Raw genomic sequence first — 16069 nt, forward strand, 5'->3', positions numbered from 1 at the left:
CTCCATCATATTCCCCTAATGTTCTGAACGTGTCCTAGAAGCACAAGCTCAGCGTGAGTACACATCGCTGCCTGAGTTTTTTTTTTTCCCTCCTCATCTTTGTTTTCTATCCAGCTTTTCCATAAACTCCCGGCTAGCCAGTTCTCTAGGAAACTTGAATGCTGCAACAGATGATCCCGAGAACAAAAAGACCTCCTCATCCTCTAAGGCAGGTTTCACAGCCAGCCCGTTCACCAACCTCTTGAATGGCACCTCCCAGCCACCTGCCAGAAATTACCCTGAGCTCAACAATAACCAGTACAACAGAAGCAACAGCAGCAGCAGCAGCAGTGGGGGCAACCTCAACAGCCACCTGGGCCCCCACAGCGCCAAGACCGAGGAGCATGCCACCATCCTCCGGCCCTCCTACACCGGGCTTTCTTCCTCTTCAGCGAGATTCTTGAGCCGTTCTATCCCTGTAAGTTTACAGACATCACCTCTTGGTCCTCAGAACCCTGAATGCAACTTTTGTGCCTTGCCTTCCCAGCCAAGGTTGCCATCAAAGAAATTTAATAGTGCCAATGAAGCCTTCTGATCATCGCCTGCCCTCTGTGCTGTGAAACCCTATGCACCACTTCTGCTGGCTCCTCTTCAAGTAAATGCCATGTTTCAACTGGGTTTTCTTCTTTCATTTTTCTCTCCCTTCCTCCTTTTTAAGTGCTTTCTTTTAAAGGGCAAACAGCTTTTATTCCATTCATCATGGACGCTATTGACTTAACTTGCTTTTTCAGTTCAGTTTTCAAATCACTCTGAATATATGATAGAGAGGCTAGAGCTGAGCAATGCCATTGACAGCATTTGCTCGGGTTGTGGTGGTATTAGGAATTATGATTTGGAATATTGAAATGTGGAAAGTCCTGAACATACAGTGTTTTCTCAGAACTAAGCCGCAGGCCCTTGACTGGAACTGACCCAGAATTAATTGATTGCAAATGGAAGGTGTTTTATAAGAAAGGCTCATAGGTAGGTGCCTGGGACTCAGGTGAGCGGAGAGCAGCAGAGTGTCACAAGATGTTTAGAATTAGCCATCTCTCTTCTAGAGATGGGCAGCAAACATGTTCTACCAACAAGATCATTTTTTAAGCTTCCAAGTTCCTTTTTTAATGATCAGTAAGCCCTGTTAGGACTAAGATGGAAGGAATACTAGATCCCACATTTCAAGGAAACGTGAAGCCTGGTGGGCATGACTGCACTCCGGGCCAGAGCAAACCTATAGCCTCACACCTCTGCACAGCTACCGAGGTTCCTCAGCCATCATTCAGAGAGAGGCTGCTTTCTACAGGACAAACAAAGGAGAAGGAAAAGTGCTGGTGGCTCTGCTGCTTGTGACCCATTCATCAAAGCAGAAGCCCTGTGGCCAGTCCTTACTGGGACCCACTTCCATTTGCTGGTGTGTGTATGCGTGCGTGTGTGTGTGTGTGTGTGTGTGTGTGTGTGTGAGAGAGAGAGAGAGAGAGAGAGAGAGATGTGTTGGACTCATTTCCACTCCCATCTCTACTTCAGGCCTCTTTTCAAAAATTTGTCCCCCACTCTCCACACTCACTCCTTTCCCTAAGAGAAGTGCCCGCATATAGAACTTTCCTCATCTGATTCTATTCCCAATAATGTTTTTCACCAATATTTTAGATTACTTGATAGACTAGAGCCCCTGGTAATGCCAGCCCATCTACTCCTTAATTTGCTTCTAATCCCACTGTGTAATTAAGTAGATATCTATCATTAAGACAGAAATCTATGAAACTGGGAATTAGGTATAAAAGGATATTGTATTTAGTTTTTCATAAAAATGTTTATAGATCACATACTTCATAGCAAGAATTGAGGTCCATCGGTAGTTTCATGTACTGATTAAGGGTCAGCCTCTTTTTTAGACCAGAATCAGATCTTTATATTTTCAGAAAAAAAATGTTATAATTAAACAGATACTTTGTGGATTTCAGAGCTAAAGGTTTTATGTCCCCTACATTTATAGCCCAAAGCCAGAAGCATTGGCATTTTTAAAAAAATATATTTTTAGTTGTTGATGGACTTTTACTTTATTCATTTATTTATATGCAGTGCTGAGAATCTAACCTAGTGCCTCACACATGTGAGGCAAGCATTCTACCACTGAGCCACAACCCCAGCCCCAGCATTGCCATCTCCATTTCCCCCTGGCTGATGAAAGTGTGGGGGCATTCTTAAAGTATTGACCTCCCATGTTTTTATAACTTAATTTTATTCTTATTACATATTTTGTGACTTCTTTTCCGCTTTCCTCCTCCTCCACATCCGTTTTGGCTGGAATGGGGTGATTTTCCAATAATTGAATATATAGTTATAATATGTGGGAGCAGTTGCTGCCCCCACCCTCCTGTCTCCTAAACATGTCATGTTACTGTAAAGAAAAGCACTGGTAAATTTAATTGCAAGCATCCCTCTCACTCTCCCAGGAAGTAAGAAGCAGCAGCAGGTCTCTGTGGTAGACCCTTTCCACAGGGCAACTGCTGACTTCTGGTGGGAAGTCCAGAGTAATAAGGAAGTTCCCACTTGAGATGGAATAAAGGAGGAGGTTATGAGTTGTTTTTGTTTATGGTCCAGTGCAGCTTTTCTAATAGTTGTGGGTTTGTTGTCTAAATATGGCTGGTCTTCTTTCCAGCGCTGCTGAATGTGGGAGACTTAGGGTCCTTGAGGAGCTAGGAATGAGTCACTCACCAAAAATGTTCTAAAATCCTTAGTTAAGAAAATGAAGCCTACATGGCAAATCCTCCCAGTACTTGAAGAAAGACCCAGAAACTCTTAGGGGAGAGGGTGACGGGTGTTTAGAGGGAGTCTAATATTTTAAAAGCTACAATTAGCATCTCTTTTGAAAGCTGCAATTGCTCTCTCACATTGTGCAGCAGTTCAGCCCCCAGAAAAATGTAAAAATGATTTCCTTGTTCTGTCATTAAATGCTCTAACACAGAAAACAGGAATAAATATTAAGGAATTCTTGTGGTTGTGACAGTATATTAAGAAACTGTTGGGTTTTATTTTTATTAATTTGGCCTCTTCCATTAGTCTTGTGGTCTCAGTTGTCCAGTACAGTGCAAAAAGATTTCATTTTTGTTGACCCACTTACTGTAAAAGAAAAAAAAAAAACCACCAAAAAAAAAAACCCCAGTTTCATCCCTGACAGAGGAATTTTCAAATGCGTAAGAAATGAGGGCCATGTGATCAGGTGTGGGTGGGGTGGAAGTATTTTATTAAGTTGAAATTACTTGTGGTATCTGTCTTGAACATTTGCTATGTTATATTTTTATGACACTTTTCAGTGAATTGCTATTCATCTACATTGTCCTTATCTGACCCTCAAGTTCTGCACCCCACCTTGGTCCAATCACAATACTCTTCTCACTCTGGAGACTTGTTGTCCACTAGAATCTGAGCTCTGTGAGGGCAGAAATGTTGCCTGTGGGTTCCCATGGTTTTGTCTGCCTTGCACCTGGAGTGTAGTAGGCATTCAGTAAGTATTTGTGGATTGAATAAAAAGGATGGATGGATGTTTAAATGTCTGATTGTGGTAAGAATCATTACTTCAGTTTTAAAGATCAAAATGTTCAGTGTCAGAGAGGTTAAAGGTTTTGCCTAAAATTGTATAGCAAATATTTAGCCAGACCCATAATTTGATCCTAGGTCAGTTTGACTCCAAAGATATATTCTTTTGATGACATTATACCATGTATGAACTATTATAAGTAGTTAAAAATAGAGGGATATCTAAGGATGTCTCAGTTTTGTCAAGAAAGATCGGTAAAAGCTGGGAAGACAGAGGCATGTTTTAGCTGGGCTTTGGAGGAGGAGTAGCAGCCTGCTAGGGATCTGGTGATGAAAGCAGGAAGGGGAGGAATGGCTATTCTTTGCAGTGCGAATAGCATGAACAGAGATACAGCCTTAGCACTCTAATTAAAGTTCTTAGCTTCTGAAGACAGGTAGACCTGGGTTTAAATGATACCTCTGCTACTTCCTTTGCAAGAGGAATTTGTTGATTTATTTAACTTCCATGATTATTACAAAATGGGAATTTTAATAACCAGAGGCCGATCTAGGGTTTCCTTTGTGTGCACCTTGACACTTATGCAAATTTGTAGGACCTGTTTAGCATAAAGAATACAAACTATTTATTTATTTATTTTTGTAAACTTTATACAAACATATGACCATGTACTTTGAAAGGTGTTGGTGCCCTATGGAGTGTTAAAGCCAATGTGATAACAAGAGCAATGCTAATATCTATAGAATAAAGTGGTTCCAAGGTTTGAGATTATGTGAAGTATTTTGCACAGCACTCATTGATAGTGCTCAGTAATTGTTAGCTATTGTTGTTTCAAGAGTAATGAGTATTCCAGTGTATCTGAAGCCTGGGGTTACCTGAAGATGAGGCTGGAAAGTTAAGCTGAAGCCAGACTGAGAAGTACAGTGTGAGCCAGAAGAACCTCGTAGACAGAAGTGACTTGATAGACCTGGTTGGAGGAAGCTAGTTCTGTTAGGCTGTGGATGGCAGCTCTTGGTGGAATTCCCTGAAAGCAGGGAGACTAGTTTGGATCCTCTTTACTGTCTTCAACCTCTACGTCAGCTGGTGTCATTGAATAAATGCTATGCTTAGGCAATGATTATTCTGGGTTTCAGCACACACTGTAGCATTGATACCCTTAAAAATCATGTATGACCAATAGTTCTAGCATAGTTTTATTATGAACTTAAATATTTATTTTATAAATGAAAACCTAACTTCCCTAAGAAAACTTAGAATTTGTAAATATATGTAATGATTAGCTCTCCTTTAATTAGGCTCCTGTAGAAGCTGCTTTGGATATCACCTGTTCAAATCTTTTCTTGTGATTTTTAAAAAAATTGTTAAGTACTAGTTATACATTAAGCTTCTTTATTCAATCTCACAGCTTAATCTTCAAACACTGCCTGGAATATTTTCATGGTGAAGATTGGAGGTTGTGTCAATGAAGACAGTCCTTATTTCTTAGAACAGTCCCTTTCTGCTGCTTCTTCATCCCCTTTGGTTGTTCGCATTTTTGATAATTTTCCTAACTCGGTCTCTTCTTACCTTTAATTCATATTATAAAGTTGGTGAACTTTTCTGCAAAGCGCAATATAGTAAATATTTTTGGCTTTGTGTCCCAATTGTTTAACTAAATCCATAAATGAATGTGTGGCTGTGTTCTTTAAAACTTCGTTAGCAAAAATATATGGTGGACTAAATTTGGACCCTTGGGCTACAGTTTGCTGGCCCTTGCTTTAAAGCGTTGCTGATGTCCATGTTTTAGTCACCTGTTCACAGTGGCCAGGGATGACCTTACACTAGAGCAGTAGTCTTGCAGCAGAGGTTTGAGGCAACACATCTGTCTATGCATGTGCATTTCCCTACTTGTTCCCAGACACTGTTTCCCTCATCCTCTTCCTGCATTGGTCTCACCTGCTCCTGGCCTTAGGAAGACCTTTCTTGGGAGGCCTCTGACCTCTTCACCAGTTTCTCATCTTTCATGACCTTCATTGCCTGTGTCTCCTCTGTGAAGCTCTTCCTGAAATTTAACCCACCCAATGTTTTCTTTTTTATCCTCTGTTGCTTTCCATGGTGCATATTTAATATTATTGTTATCAGTATGTAGTAGTGATATTACATACATGAACATGAATATCAATATTATTTATGTATTATCTATATACCAGATTGTCTACAAATTTTAAACCTCCTTTGTATAGACATTTCTTTAAGTTCTTTTGTATTTCATGGGTTTCTGAATAAAAACTTAAAATATTTATTCAGTTCAAAGTTGAAAGGGAAATTGAAATTAAGTATCATGTACTTCCTGCTTTTCCTGCACCTTCTTGTACTGTGGTTGAATTTGGCTTCCACATAGTTCCCTTTGCCAGGGTAGTAGGCATTCTTACACTCAGTTCTTTAGGGCTGTTCTTTGTGAGGACTCTGGTTGAGTTCTCTATCTCAGATTCCACCAGTGTAGCAGCAATCTTGGTAACCTGAGAATAGGGTAATTTTTTCTGTGTTTTAACATCAGGTAGAACATAGACATATTATTAGGGAATTTTTAGTGCTTGAAATAGAACTTTGAAAAAGATGAAAATGTTGAATTCAAGCTTTGTAAAATAAACAGTTTGATCAAAATCTACCAAGGGATTGGTGTGTGCATTAAAGCACGCTTCACTGTTCCTTTGGAATAATGTCAGTGGTGACAATGATGAACTGTTATTGATTGTTTAAACATCTGTCCCCAATAAAATGCTACTGCTTGCTGGTAGCATGTAATACCATTTTCTAATTGAAACTTGATGCCTTTTCCCTCTGCCTATTTTTGGTTTTTAAAAACTGTCATCCTATCCTGATTTTAAATATGATATTTATTCATGTTTATTTATCAAATATTTGTGAATAAACAGTATTTGCTAAAATAATTTATTTTAAAATAAAATTTATTAAATCTTTGTGAATTAATATATTTGATGTTTGAATATTCAATATTACATTAAACAGTGAAGATTAGTGCTAGCTTTCTAACCTTTTGTTGTATATTTAATTTGCTGTTTTTCATCTTTTTGGTGACCTTGCCTTGGTTCTGGTTCAATTTTTCAGCTAGGGATATTAATAGAGTCAAGAACATGAGTTCAGTCTCAGTATTGAATCACATTTTTGTTCCCTTTTCAAGGGACCCGAAATTTTTACTTTACAATTAAAGCAAAAAATTATTTTGAGGTCATCATGGTTCAGATGATAGCTTTAAATTTGCATATAAGCTCTTTATGTGCACATAGTATGTGCAGATATAACTAACTATAATTTAAGATTCCAGTGTTAAAAAATGGTTCATGTGTATCAGGCCTTTCGTCTCTTTTTGTCTCTCTATTTGAAAAGACTCTCCAAACCCAAACTTGCTTTAAGTGGCAAGGTTGATCAAAAATATGTAATGGGGGAAAAATTGGTTTATAGTCTCAAATGCTTTGTAGTTATTAATTGCCTTTATTATTCATCATAATTTTATTCCTTCTTTCTTATGTAATATCAGTAATACTGCCCATTGTCATTTCATGATTTCTTGTTTTATGAGTAGTTTTCATTTTTCACCTTGAAGAGCATCAGTGATAAGTGATTTTGATATTGCTTTATTTTTTGCAGCTTAGCCTGTTTGCTTCAGGGATGGAGGCTTTGTCAATGTTCTCCGTGTTCCTCTTCCTTGGATGTTATGCCATTTTAGTTGACAGATTCACCCTGGAGAGGAGTTAGTTTGTTTCTCTCTGTATTTTCCTCCATCTAACTTTCTTCAATTTTTACTTTATTTTTGACTGACACATAATAATTACACATATTTATAGAGTGCAGTGTGATGTTTTGATATATGTATACTTGCATAATGATCAAATCAGGGTAATTAGCAAATCTATCACCTTAAGTGTTTGTCATTTCTCATTGGCTCTATCTGATCCTGTATGTCTTTAGTCTAGAAACAGGTCTTAGTGACCCAGGCTTCTATCTCTTGGTGGCCTGGAACCAGGCTGGCTTCTCAGGCAGGGAAACAACTCTGCAGAGGCCCTGTCCTGGGGGCCACGGTCATGGCTTCTCTCTGCCTCCTTCCGCAGCTGGGAGGACCCAGTCCCAGCCTTGATGTCAGGCCAGGGACTTTAGGCCTATGTATCCACAGGAGTGGAACACTGCTGCCAGTTTCCAGCTCTGTAGTTGGTGGCCTGCCACTGTGTCTCAGCTTGTTTCTCGGTTACAAAGATGTCCATCTTGCTTTTGAGTCCTGCTGTGCCTTTTCTTTCTTCTTCATCTTTTTAAAAACATGTAATTTAAACACAGAGGGGGAGTTTGGAGCATAACTTCCAGTTCTGTCTTGACATGAAGTAGGGCCAGGTTCTGCAGCTTGCCCTTTTAGGGCCCCTCTGAGTCCTCCCAACCAGCTTTTCAAGCTCATCTCCCCTGCTCCTCAGCGTGAACCTTCTGCTTCTGCCAGGCTCAGTTTCTCATGTCCTTGACCATGTCCTGCTCTTCCTGCCTGTGTCATTTTCTTACATGCTGTGTTCCCGACCTGGCCTACCTGACTCTTTCCCTTTGCTTCTCAGACTCCTCCCCAGCAGGAGTTGACTGAAGTCTTGCCGCCTCCTCCCACAAACTCCAGCAGTCACGACTTTTTTGAAGTTGTCCTGTCCATTTTGGTCATTTGGCTTCATCTTCCTTCTTTTGTCTTGAGCATCACCTGTCTCATAGATGTAGGTCTTAGGCCCCTGCTGAATTGGGTAGTAACCTTGAGGCTAGAAACATCAGGTTAAATACATGACCTCATGTTTTCCTCATAGCACCTATACTTTACTCTGCTTACCTCTTGGTTGTTGACAAGTTTTTATTCCATGCTTTTGTCTTCTCTACTATTGAGTAGGTCATTTATTGCTTCCAAAAATTTGAAATTTTGTGTGTGAGTGTGCATGTGTAAGACCTTTAACCCAGGAAGGCATTTTTTTTTTTTTTTGCAATCCCCCCTTGCACTAACATGGGAGTTCCTGTGGGTGTGCATCCATGTGCAAACAAGCACAGACCCCACGTACACATAGTGTGTGAAGGCTTTGGATTTGCCCCAACAGCTGCCTCTGCTTGGCGACACAGGCTCTCCTTGATAGTAAAGTCTGAACTGCTCAGTGGCTGAGGTGTGGGGGTAAGAACCATTGTACTTGTGTAAGCAGATGTTTCCTCCTCTTAGGGAGACTGTTATGAGCCCCTCAGCTTCCTGTTGAGGAAACCCAATGAGAAAAGAAGTCTTCATTTGAAATTGAGCAAATAAGATTGGCCATTCCAACCTGATTCCCCTCTCTCAAGTACAAATTTCTTACTCTCTAATTCTGATCCCAAATCTTTACAGTAAAGAAACATGGGCTGTGTCCTAACTCAGTGGGTCCCGGTTTCTATACCCTCCTCCCTTTTGATCACACCTTGCGCTCTGAGGCTCCTTTTCCCTCATCACTGTCAGCTGCTGCCCTTCATTCTTTCAGGGCTTTTGCATATACTTTTTAGCTACCATCCTAATGCAGGGTGACTGTAACATTTTTCTAATCATCATCATTGTTGTTTTTGTTGTCTTCATCGTCGTCATCATCATCATCATTATCATCACCATTTATTGAGTGCTTCTGATGTGCCAGGTACCCTTTTAGGTCCTTTATATATATTATCTTATTTCTCTAACTTGAAATTTACAGATAAGGAAATCAAAACACAAGAAGCAATAACTTGCCCAAGGCCTCATAGTGACTGTATTTTAAACTTCCTTAACTCTAGTGGTCTTTTTATTTTTCTTTCTTTCTTTCTTTTAAATTCACTTGGAAATCCATTGAACAGACCTAATTGTTGGGAGCATTGCTTCTCATTTCTTTAATCCTGCAAGATTCCTTTCCAGCATTGGACTCCCCTCCTACCGCTGCTCGGTGACCTCTCTCTGACCCCTCCTCAGTTTATTTCTTTCCTTTTGTAGGCTGCTTAGTCATTTCTGCCTCCCTTCCCCAACAGTCTCAGTTCCACTTGGAACTTCTGTAGTCACTTTGTTATTGGCCTTTAAAATTAGATCAATTTAACCATTTCTTGTTTCTGTCCCTTGTTTCTCTCTGCTGAGTACTTTTGGAGAAGATTTTGATAACTTTGCCAATTGGCTCTATTTAAAAATGTATTTCTAATTTACTTGACCTTTCAGTGCTCACAATGAGTTTACTTGTGGGTTCTCTCTCCTCTCCCTGCACTAACTATTCCAAAATTTTTTAACATTTTTTTTTTTTTAACCAGTAAACCCCCCTCCTAACCTCCAACGTCAGTCGGCCTTGTCTCAAGATCATCTTGGGATCTGCTGAGAATGTAGAATTTACTGGAAGGAATTTCCTTCAACTGTTTTCTCTCTCAAAGTTTAACTGGGTGTGCTCATTTTTCTTTCCTCCCCTTTTTAAACCAAAGAGACCCTACCATTTCTCAGTGGTAGCTCCATTTACTTGTACTGTTTTTTTCAAACTCTTTCAGGAAGTTGCCTCATCTACTTCCTTCCCCTCGAATCTCTTCAGTCTCTTCCTCTCCATCTGCCTACTGGTTTCCTTACCTGTTAACATGTGCATCCACATTGGTAGGGATGGTACAGTATAGGCAGGAGTCCTCCCTCCTCCCTTTGTGATTTCTCCTTAATGGCCAAACTTGGGGAGAGAGAAGCCCATGTTGCTGCCTCTCCCATCCTGCTCTGGTAGTCTGGTCTGCAGCTGGAGGTGGCCCTCCATTCTGCTGAAAGTCTGCCACTTGGCTCCCTTAAGGTCAGGATATGATGGCCTAAGTGGTCCTCATTCTTCTTAGTCTTTCTGCAGCATTTGAACAATATTGACCACCCTTATCCTTGTGATTTTTCTTCTCCTTTGATTTTTGGAATATTATTTCCCGGTATTCCCACCCTCTCTACCCTGATCCCCTTAGGTTGTTATGTTTCTGTCTTATCTTCCTCTGTCTGGTCCTTAGTGGCTTGCCCCAAAGCATTGATCTTGGCCCTTTTCTCTACCTGGGTAGTCTCCTCAGCATTTACTATACTCCCAGCTTCCTGTGGGCATTTCCTGGGATGGAGAGAGTACATATTCCTTCAGCTGCCTGCTCCTCTCTGGTTTCTTGGCTCAACGATTCCATTTTTACTCACCTAATCATGCAAGTTAGACATGTGGAATCATCTTTGACACTACTTATGTCTTTCCCTCTGCTACATCCTGTCACTAAGTCCTGTCAGTTCTCCCTCTGAAATGTCTGTTTTTTGGAAAGTCCCTCCATTCTTACCTCTGCTGCCCTAATTGAGATGAACTATTGTATAACCCTTTGCATTTTCTCTGTTTTAAGTGTCCTCACCTTTAAAGTCCCCTAGACTGCTCTGAGTATTACATTTCTAAGATATATTGCTGCTCAAATCATTCTCTAATTTGGCATCATTCTGTGGTTCTATTCTGTCTGGATCTCTTGGCCTGCTGGTCAGGGCTGTTCTGTATCAGACCACGTCCCTCTCTCAGGCTCTGCTCCAGCAACTCTTCTCAATCCTGACTGGCATTCTGCAAGAATGCTTCAGCCTGCCCTGAGAGATCACTAGCATGTGTGGTTTCCTCTGCATTTCCCACTTTCCACTTGATTTTGTTTGTTTGTTTGTTTCCTGGCCTGGCTCAGTAATTGCCTTTTTGATGAAGCATTAGCAGCCCATCTAGGTAGAACACCTCTTGCTTCTCAACTCCCATGGGACTTTGTTCACACCCCTGTCCCTCTCATAGTCAGGTGTATAAGAGTCTCCGTCTCTCTCCTTTGCTAGTTTTAAGCTTCTCAGAAGCATCTTTGTGTCCTGAGGTTCTATAGTGTAATAGGTGCCTAATAAATACTTATTGAACTGAAAGTTGGATAATTATCTGCATTCACGAATTGTTAAGCTAGGGTGCTTAGGAGCCCATATGTCATTATTAGCAGCCAAATCACCAACAGAAAGCAAACCCAGTGTTCAGCTTTAGCTCCAATATACTGCAATCTGGAAGTTGTCTATTATTTTTTTTCTAGAAACTTGGCTTTACTAAAATAAGAGAAAATACATTTAAATCAAGTTTGCATCAATATAATTTTGGTGTTCAGATGAACTGAAAACACTCATGTAATGGTTGGCTGAGTCAAGCTGGGTGTCAACAATCTGTCATCTAACAATTGAGCTCTTTGTGATTGTTGAAAAGCATATATTAAATTCCCCCAGAAAAAGGAATCTATTAAAAACCATGTAGGAAGGTGAAGGAATATTTTATATAGCATTTTAATTAACCCAAATTGGCTTGTTAAATCTTGGGGCACCTAAAATGCTTACAGAACACTGTAGAAAAATGTACACATCTCTTTCAAAGCTGATTTTTATTACTGACCTTAGCCTTTTTTATGTTCATATGATACCCATAAAACCTTATCCACCTATGTTTTTGTTCATTGTTTTTATATTAGCAGAAGAAAGTGCTTACAGTATGGAGAAAATATATTTGTAGACATCCATATCAATGTACACATTTTGCATGTTAAATTCTTAAGCAAAATAAAAACTGAAAACAATCTCAAAGTCATAAAGAGACCTAGGAGTGGAGGTGGTTATAGATAAATTTTCTCAGTGATGTGCTTCTTCATTAAAACTTTAAATACTGGAGCTATATATAAAATCCTATATTGCCAAATGTATATTTTTTTCTCTTAATTAATCTGTCACATTAAAACAAACCATTTTTGGTTGGATGCTTTTTGCTTCTGTTAGGACTCACACCAGGCATAACCAGCAGACAGTTTTTTTCATCCTTTTGGGATTTGGGAAGATGGAGAAATCGTAGCAAAGAAAAAAGTCAATGTGGCAAAAGTCCATGAAAATTTTGAGACTGGATTTTGACCTAGTAGGTCTCTAACTTTCCAGACTACTGTTTCCTTTTATTCTAGGGATTTGAACAATAAGATATTGACCTTCATTCATTTGCTGCCAAGGATCTTAATCTTTCATTCCCCTTTATAATTTGCTGCATTTGATATCCCACTTACAGTTTTATTAATTAACCATATGTATAGTTTTTATGTCTGTAATTATTAGACATTTTTCTATCATGATTAGGTAACTGGGCTGTTTAAAAAAGAAACACCTCCAGAATAGCTAAATTTTTAAAGTTAATACCTACATCTGCCAAAACAGATTAGTAGTGAATTTCCAGAACAGAACAAATTGTCTTGATCTCCTTACCTAACACTTTGTTTTATGTCAAATCTTACTGCTTTCAGGGAACAAGACTTTTTGATGTAAGTTTATATTTTGATTTAGAAATTTGAGGCTGCAAGTATAGGGCAAATTTATTCCTATTTTGGGGGTTGAATATTGTTGCATTATAGTTTTAATAGTATTTATACTATAATAATACCATATATTCATAATAAACTTGATCCTAGTATTAACTCATTATAACCTTGTTGAACTTACTGACCAAATGAGCTTGAATGTTGAGAAGTGAAGCTCTCTTTGGTTATATAAATAAGTGCTAACTTACAAGTAACATTTACACTTCAGGTCTCAGTTTGTTCTCCTCCTTCATCAACATTATTTATTTATTTTTTTTTTGGTATTTTGAATACATTAGTATTAATTCATTTTGGTAACAACAAAAACATCGGCCAAGTAGAACTAAAACCTTACTTAACCAAAATACTTACTGGATATTCTTTTTAATTTAGAGTATTCCTGAAGAGTTTTTTGGATTCAGTCGTGATGAAAATAATTTTAAAATGCATTATCTCCTTCAATGTAATTAACATTCCATTCTTCTTATAGTTTAATATTTCTTTATTCACTCAGGATTATACCCTGCTTAAGAGTCTGCTTGTCTTACCCTTTTGTCAGGGTGAGAGACAATGTTGTTGGATGGGCAGTGGAGTGATCACAGAACAAATGCTAGGAGTTGTCTTAAGGCATACACTGTGGTGGCTATGCTTTAGAGCCACAGTGTTGAGGTTAAAATCTAACTCTGCCACTTCCTAGCTATGTGATCTTGGGCAAAATACTTCACCACTGTTTTCTCATCTATGAAATGGGTTGTCTAGAGCATTTAATGAGTGAATATGTATGAAATGTTTAGAAGTGTGTCCAGCGTATAGAAAGTACTCAATATATATCTATCTCAGAATAGTTAAACTGCCAATAAGTATATCTGATTTATTAAGAACTCAAGATAGTTTTACCTTAAAATATATTTTAATAAAATTAACTATAATAATGATACTTGCTTTTCGGATACAAATATATTTGCATTTTATCTTTTCTAGGATATTAGTACAAGTGGTTATTAATTAACCATATATATAGTTTTTATGTCTGTAATTATTAGACATTTTTCTATCATGATTAGGTAATAACTGGGCTATTTAAAAAAGAAACACCTCCAGAATAGCTAAATTTTTAAAGTTAATACCTACATCTGCCAAAACAGATTAGTAGTGAATATATTTTTTACCCAAAATGTTGGGACCAGAAGTGTTTTGGTGTTAGAGTCTGTAAACAAGTCTGGATGGCGCCTGGCATTTTGCCAGAGGGAGTGGTTTGTGAAGTAACTCCAGGGAGCCATTAAGTGTGGAGATTTCTTACTGGTTGACTGCTGTATCTAGTTTATGTTAATTAAGATAAGCTGTGTGGAATGTATAAATACCTCTGTTGTCCTACAATAAATGGCTCCCACTCCTGCTGTATCAATCTACACAAGTTGTTTGTCACCCCCTGGCTAGTTTGCTGCAGCCGGACTGCAGCATTTTGGATTTCAGATTTCATATTATGATAGACCTAAGATTAAACATGAAATTAATTTATGTTTCATATGTACTTGACAAACATAGCCTGAAGATAATTTTATGAAATATTTTCAATGTGCCTGTATGTTGACCATGACCTATCACATGAGGTCAAATGTGGAATTTCCTACTTGTGGTGCCATGTCAGCACTCAAATATTTTAGATTTTGGAGCATTTTAGATTTCAGACTTTTGGATTAGGGATGCCCAATTTGTAATGTTTTGGTACAGGGATACTTGGAGAGCATTTTTATATTTAGTAGTCCCATGCAAAGGAAGCATGGAATTATGCTTTTGTTTTATATATATATATATATATATATATATATAGATATAGATATTGGGTCAATTGAGGGACTAAGATGGCTTATCCATCTGTGGTCTGTCTTCTGTGCTAAGACTTCAAGTGGAGAGTACTGGTGTTTTCCTCAAATTTTTATTGGTTGTGGCTGAGTACATACTGACACACAGTCCCCTGTCTGAGCATGTAGCACTTAAAATCTGAGTGCTCTGGGCCTCCCACACTGCCGCTCCCCAGGGAAAAGGCTTTGAAGGATTACTTGTGGTTTGTTAAAATGAGTAGATCTTGTACACTCTTAACAATTCTCTTAGTTCATTTCCATTAAGGTTTTTATTGTAGGTTAGATGAAAAGGAAGTTAATTTATAAATACTGAAGTCAGAATAATTTTCTAAACATTTTGTTGATCTTTTATTTCTTTTAACTTTCATTATAGCACATTAAAAAATCATGGTGTATAATTTGTTTTGAGAACTTTGGTATTACATTTTCATCCCTCGATGCCCAGTATATATAATTGTTGAATGAACTGGCATCTCAGAAGGCCCATTCTTTGGCCAAATTGTCTTCATTTGTTTGCAGAGGCCTGCTGTGCCGTTTCAGCCATTCGAGAGAGCAAATTGGATGTGTGAAAAAGGAAGCAGTAGGGACGGTGCTGAACTGTTTTTGAGGCTGAATTAAACACCATCTAGAGTCTGTGAGCTTTGCTAAGTAAAGCAAAGGCTTTGGCCAGAAGACTAATGAATATATAATTTATATGAGTAACAGAAACCCTTAAGGTATTCTAGATGTTTTATGCTCTCCAGATCAGTGAGTGCCATGATTCATAAAGTAAATAAACATAAGCGCACACACCCTTATTCACTCCCTATACCCTGATGAACATTAGTGCCCTAGAGGAAAGTTCGTTTTGATAAAGGTCACTTGTCTAGTGTCTATTTGCTGTATCTTTATTCATTGGGCATTGATGGAGCTTTAGAGGTGCTTATAAATACAGTTTTGTTCTAAATTTATAAGCAATTTGAGTTTTCTAATTCTATTAGTGATAGCATATACAAATGTTGTAATTGGAACAAAAGCAAAAGTTACATATGCCCAAGGAAGCCCTGCGTGCACGTGTTAAATTCTTGTAGCTGGGGAGATTCACCTGGCTCTGCCTCTGATTACTTGTCAGAAATGAGAAGAAACTAGGGAAAAGCAGCAAGAAAAATCACAGATCATTTTAAAGCTGAAATGCTAATATGGTAACTGGTATCCTGTAAGTTAAAAGTATGTTTGCTTCAAGGTGTTTGATAAACTTTACTGAATTTTCTCAGGTGCCTAGCTTTTTTATTCCCTCTGGGGACTCAGATATATTTAT

At 38.5% G+C, this 16069-nt stretch overlaps 1 protein-coding gene across 5 annotated transcripts in view; it reads left to right on the top strand.

The window, feature by feature from the left end:
• The window catches only part of Cdc14a (cell division cycle 14A), a 172158-nt gene that overhangs the window by 152475 nt on the left and 3614 nt on the right, over nucleotides 1–16069 (top strand). For 4 of the 5 annotated variants that reach the window (XM_078026825.1, XM_078026824.1, XM_078026827.1 and 1 more), the window contains one exon: nucleotides 115–12457. In XM_078026825.1, the coding sequence (XP_077882951.1) occupies nucleotides 115–574 (460 nt within the window). In that variant the 3' untranslated portion in view covers nucleotides 575–12457. Of the gene's footprint in view, nucleotides 1–114; nucleotides 12458–16069 lie in introns of those variants that run through there. The other variant, XM_078026826.1, reaches the window with a different exon arrangement.

This window comes from Ictidomys tridecemlineatus, chromosome 11, assembly GCF_052094955.1.
Source record: "Ictidomys tridecemlineatus isolate mIctTri1 chromosome 11, mIctTri1.hap1, whole genome shotgun sequence".
In the NCBI taxonomy this organism is placed as follows: Eukaryota; Metazoa; Chordata; class Mammalia; order Rodentia; family Sciuridae; genus Ictidomys; species Ictidomys tridecemlineatus.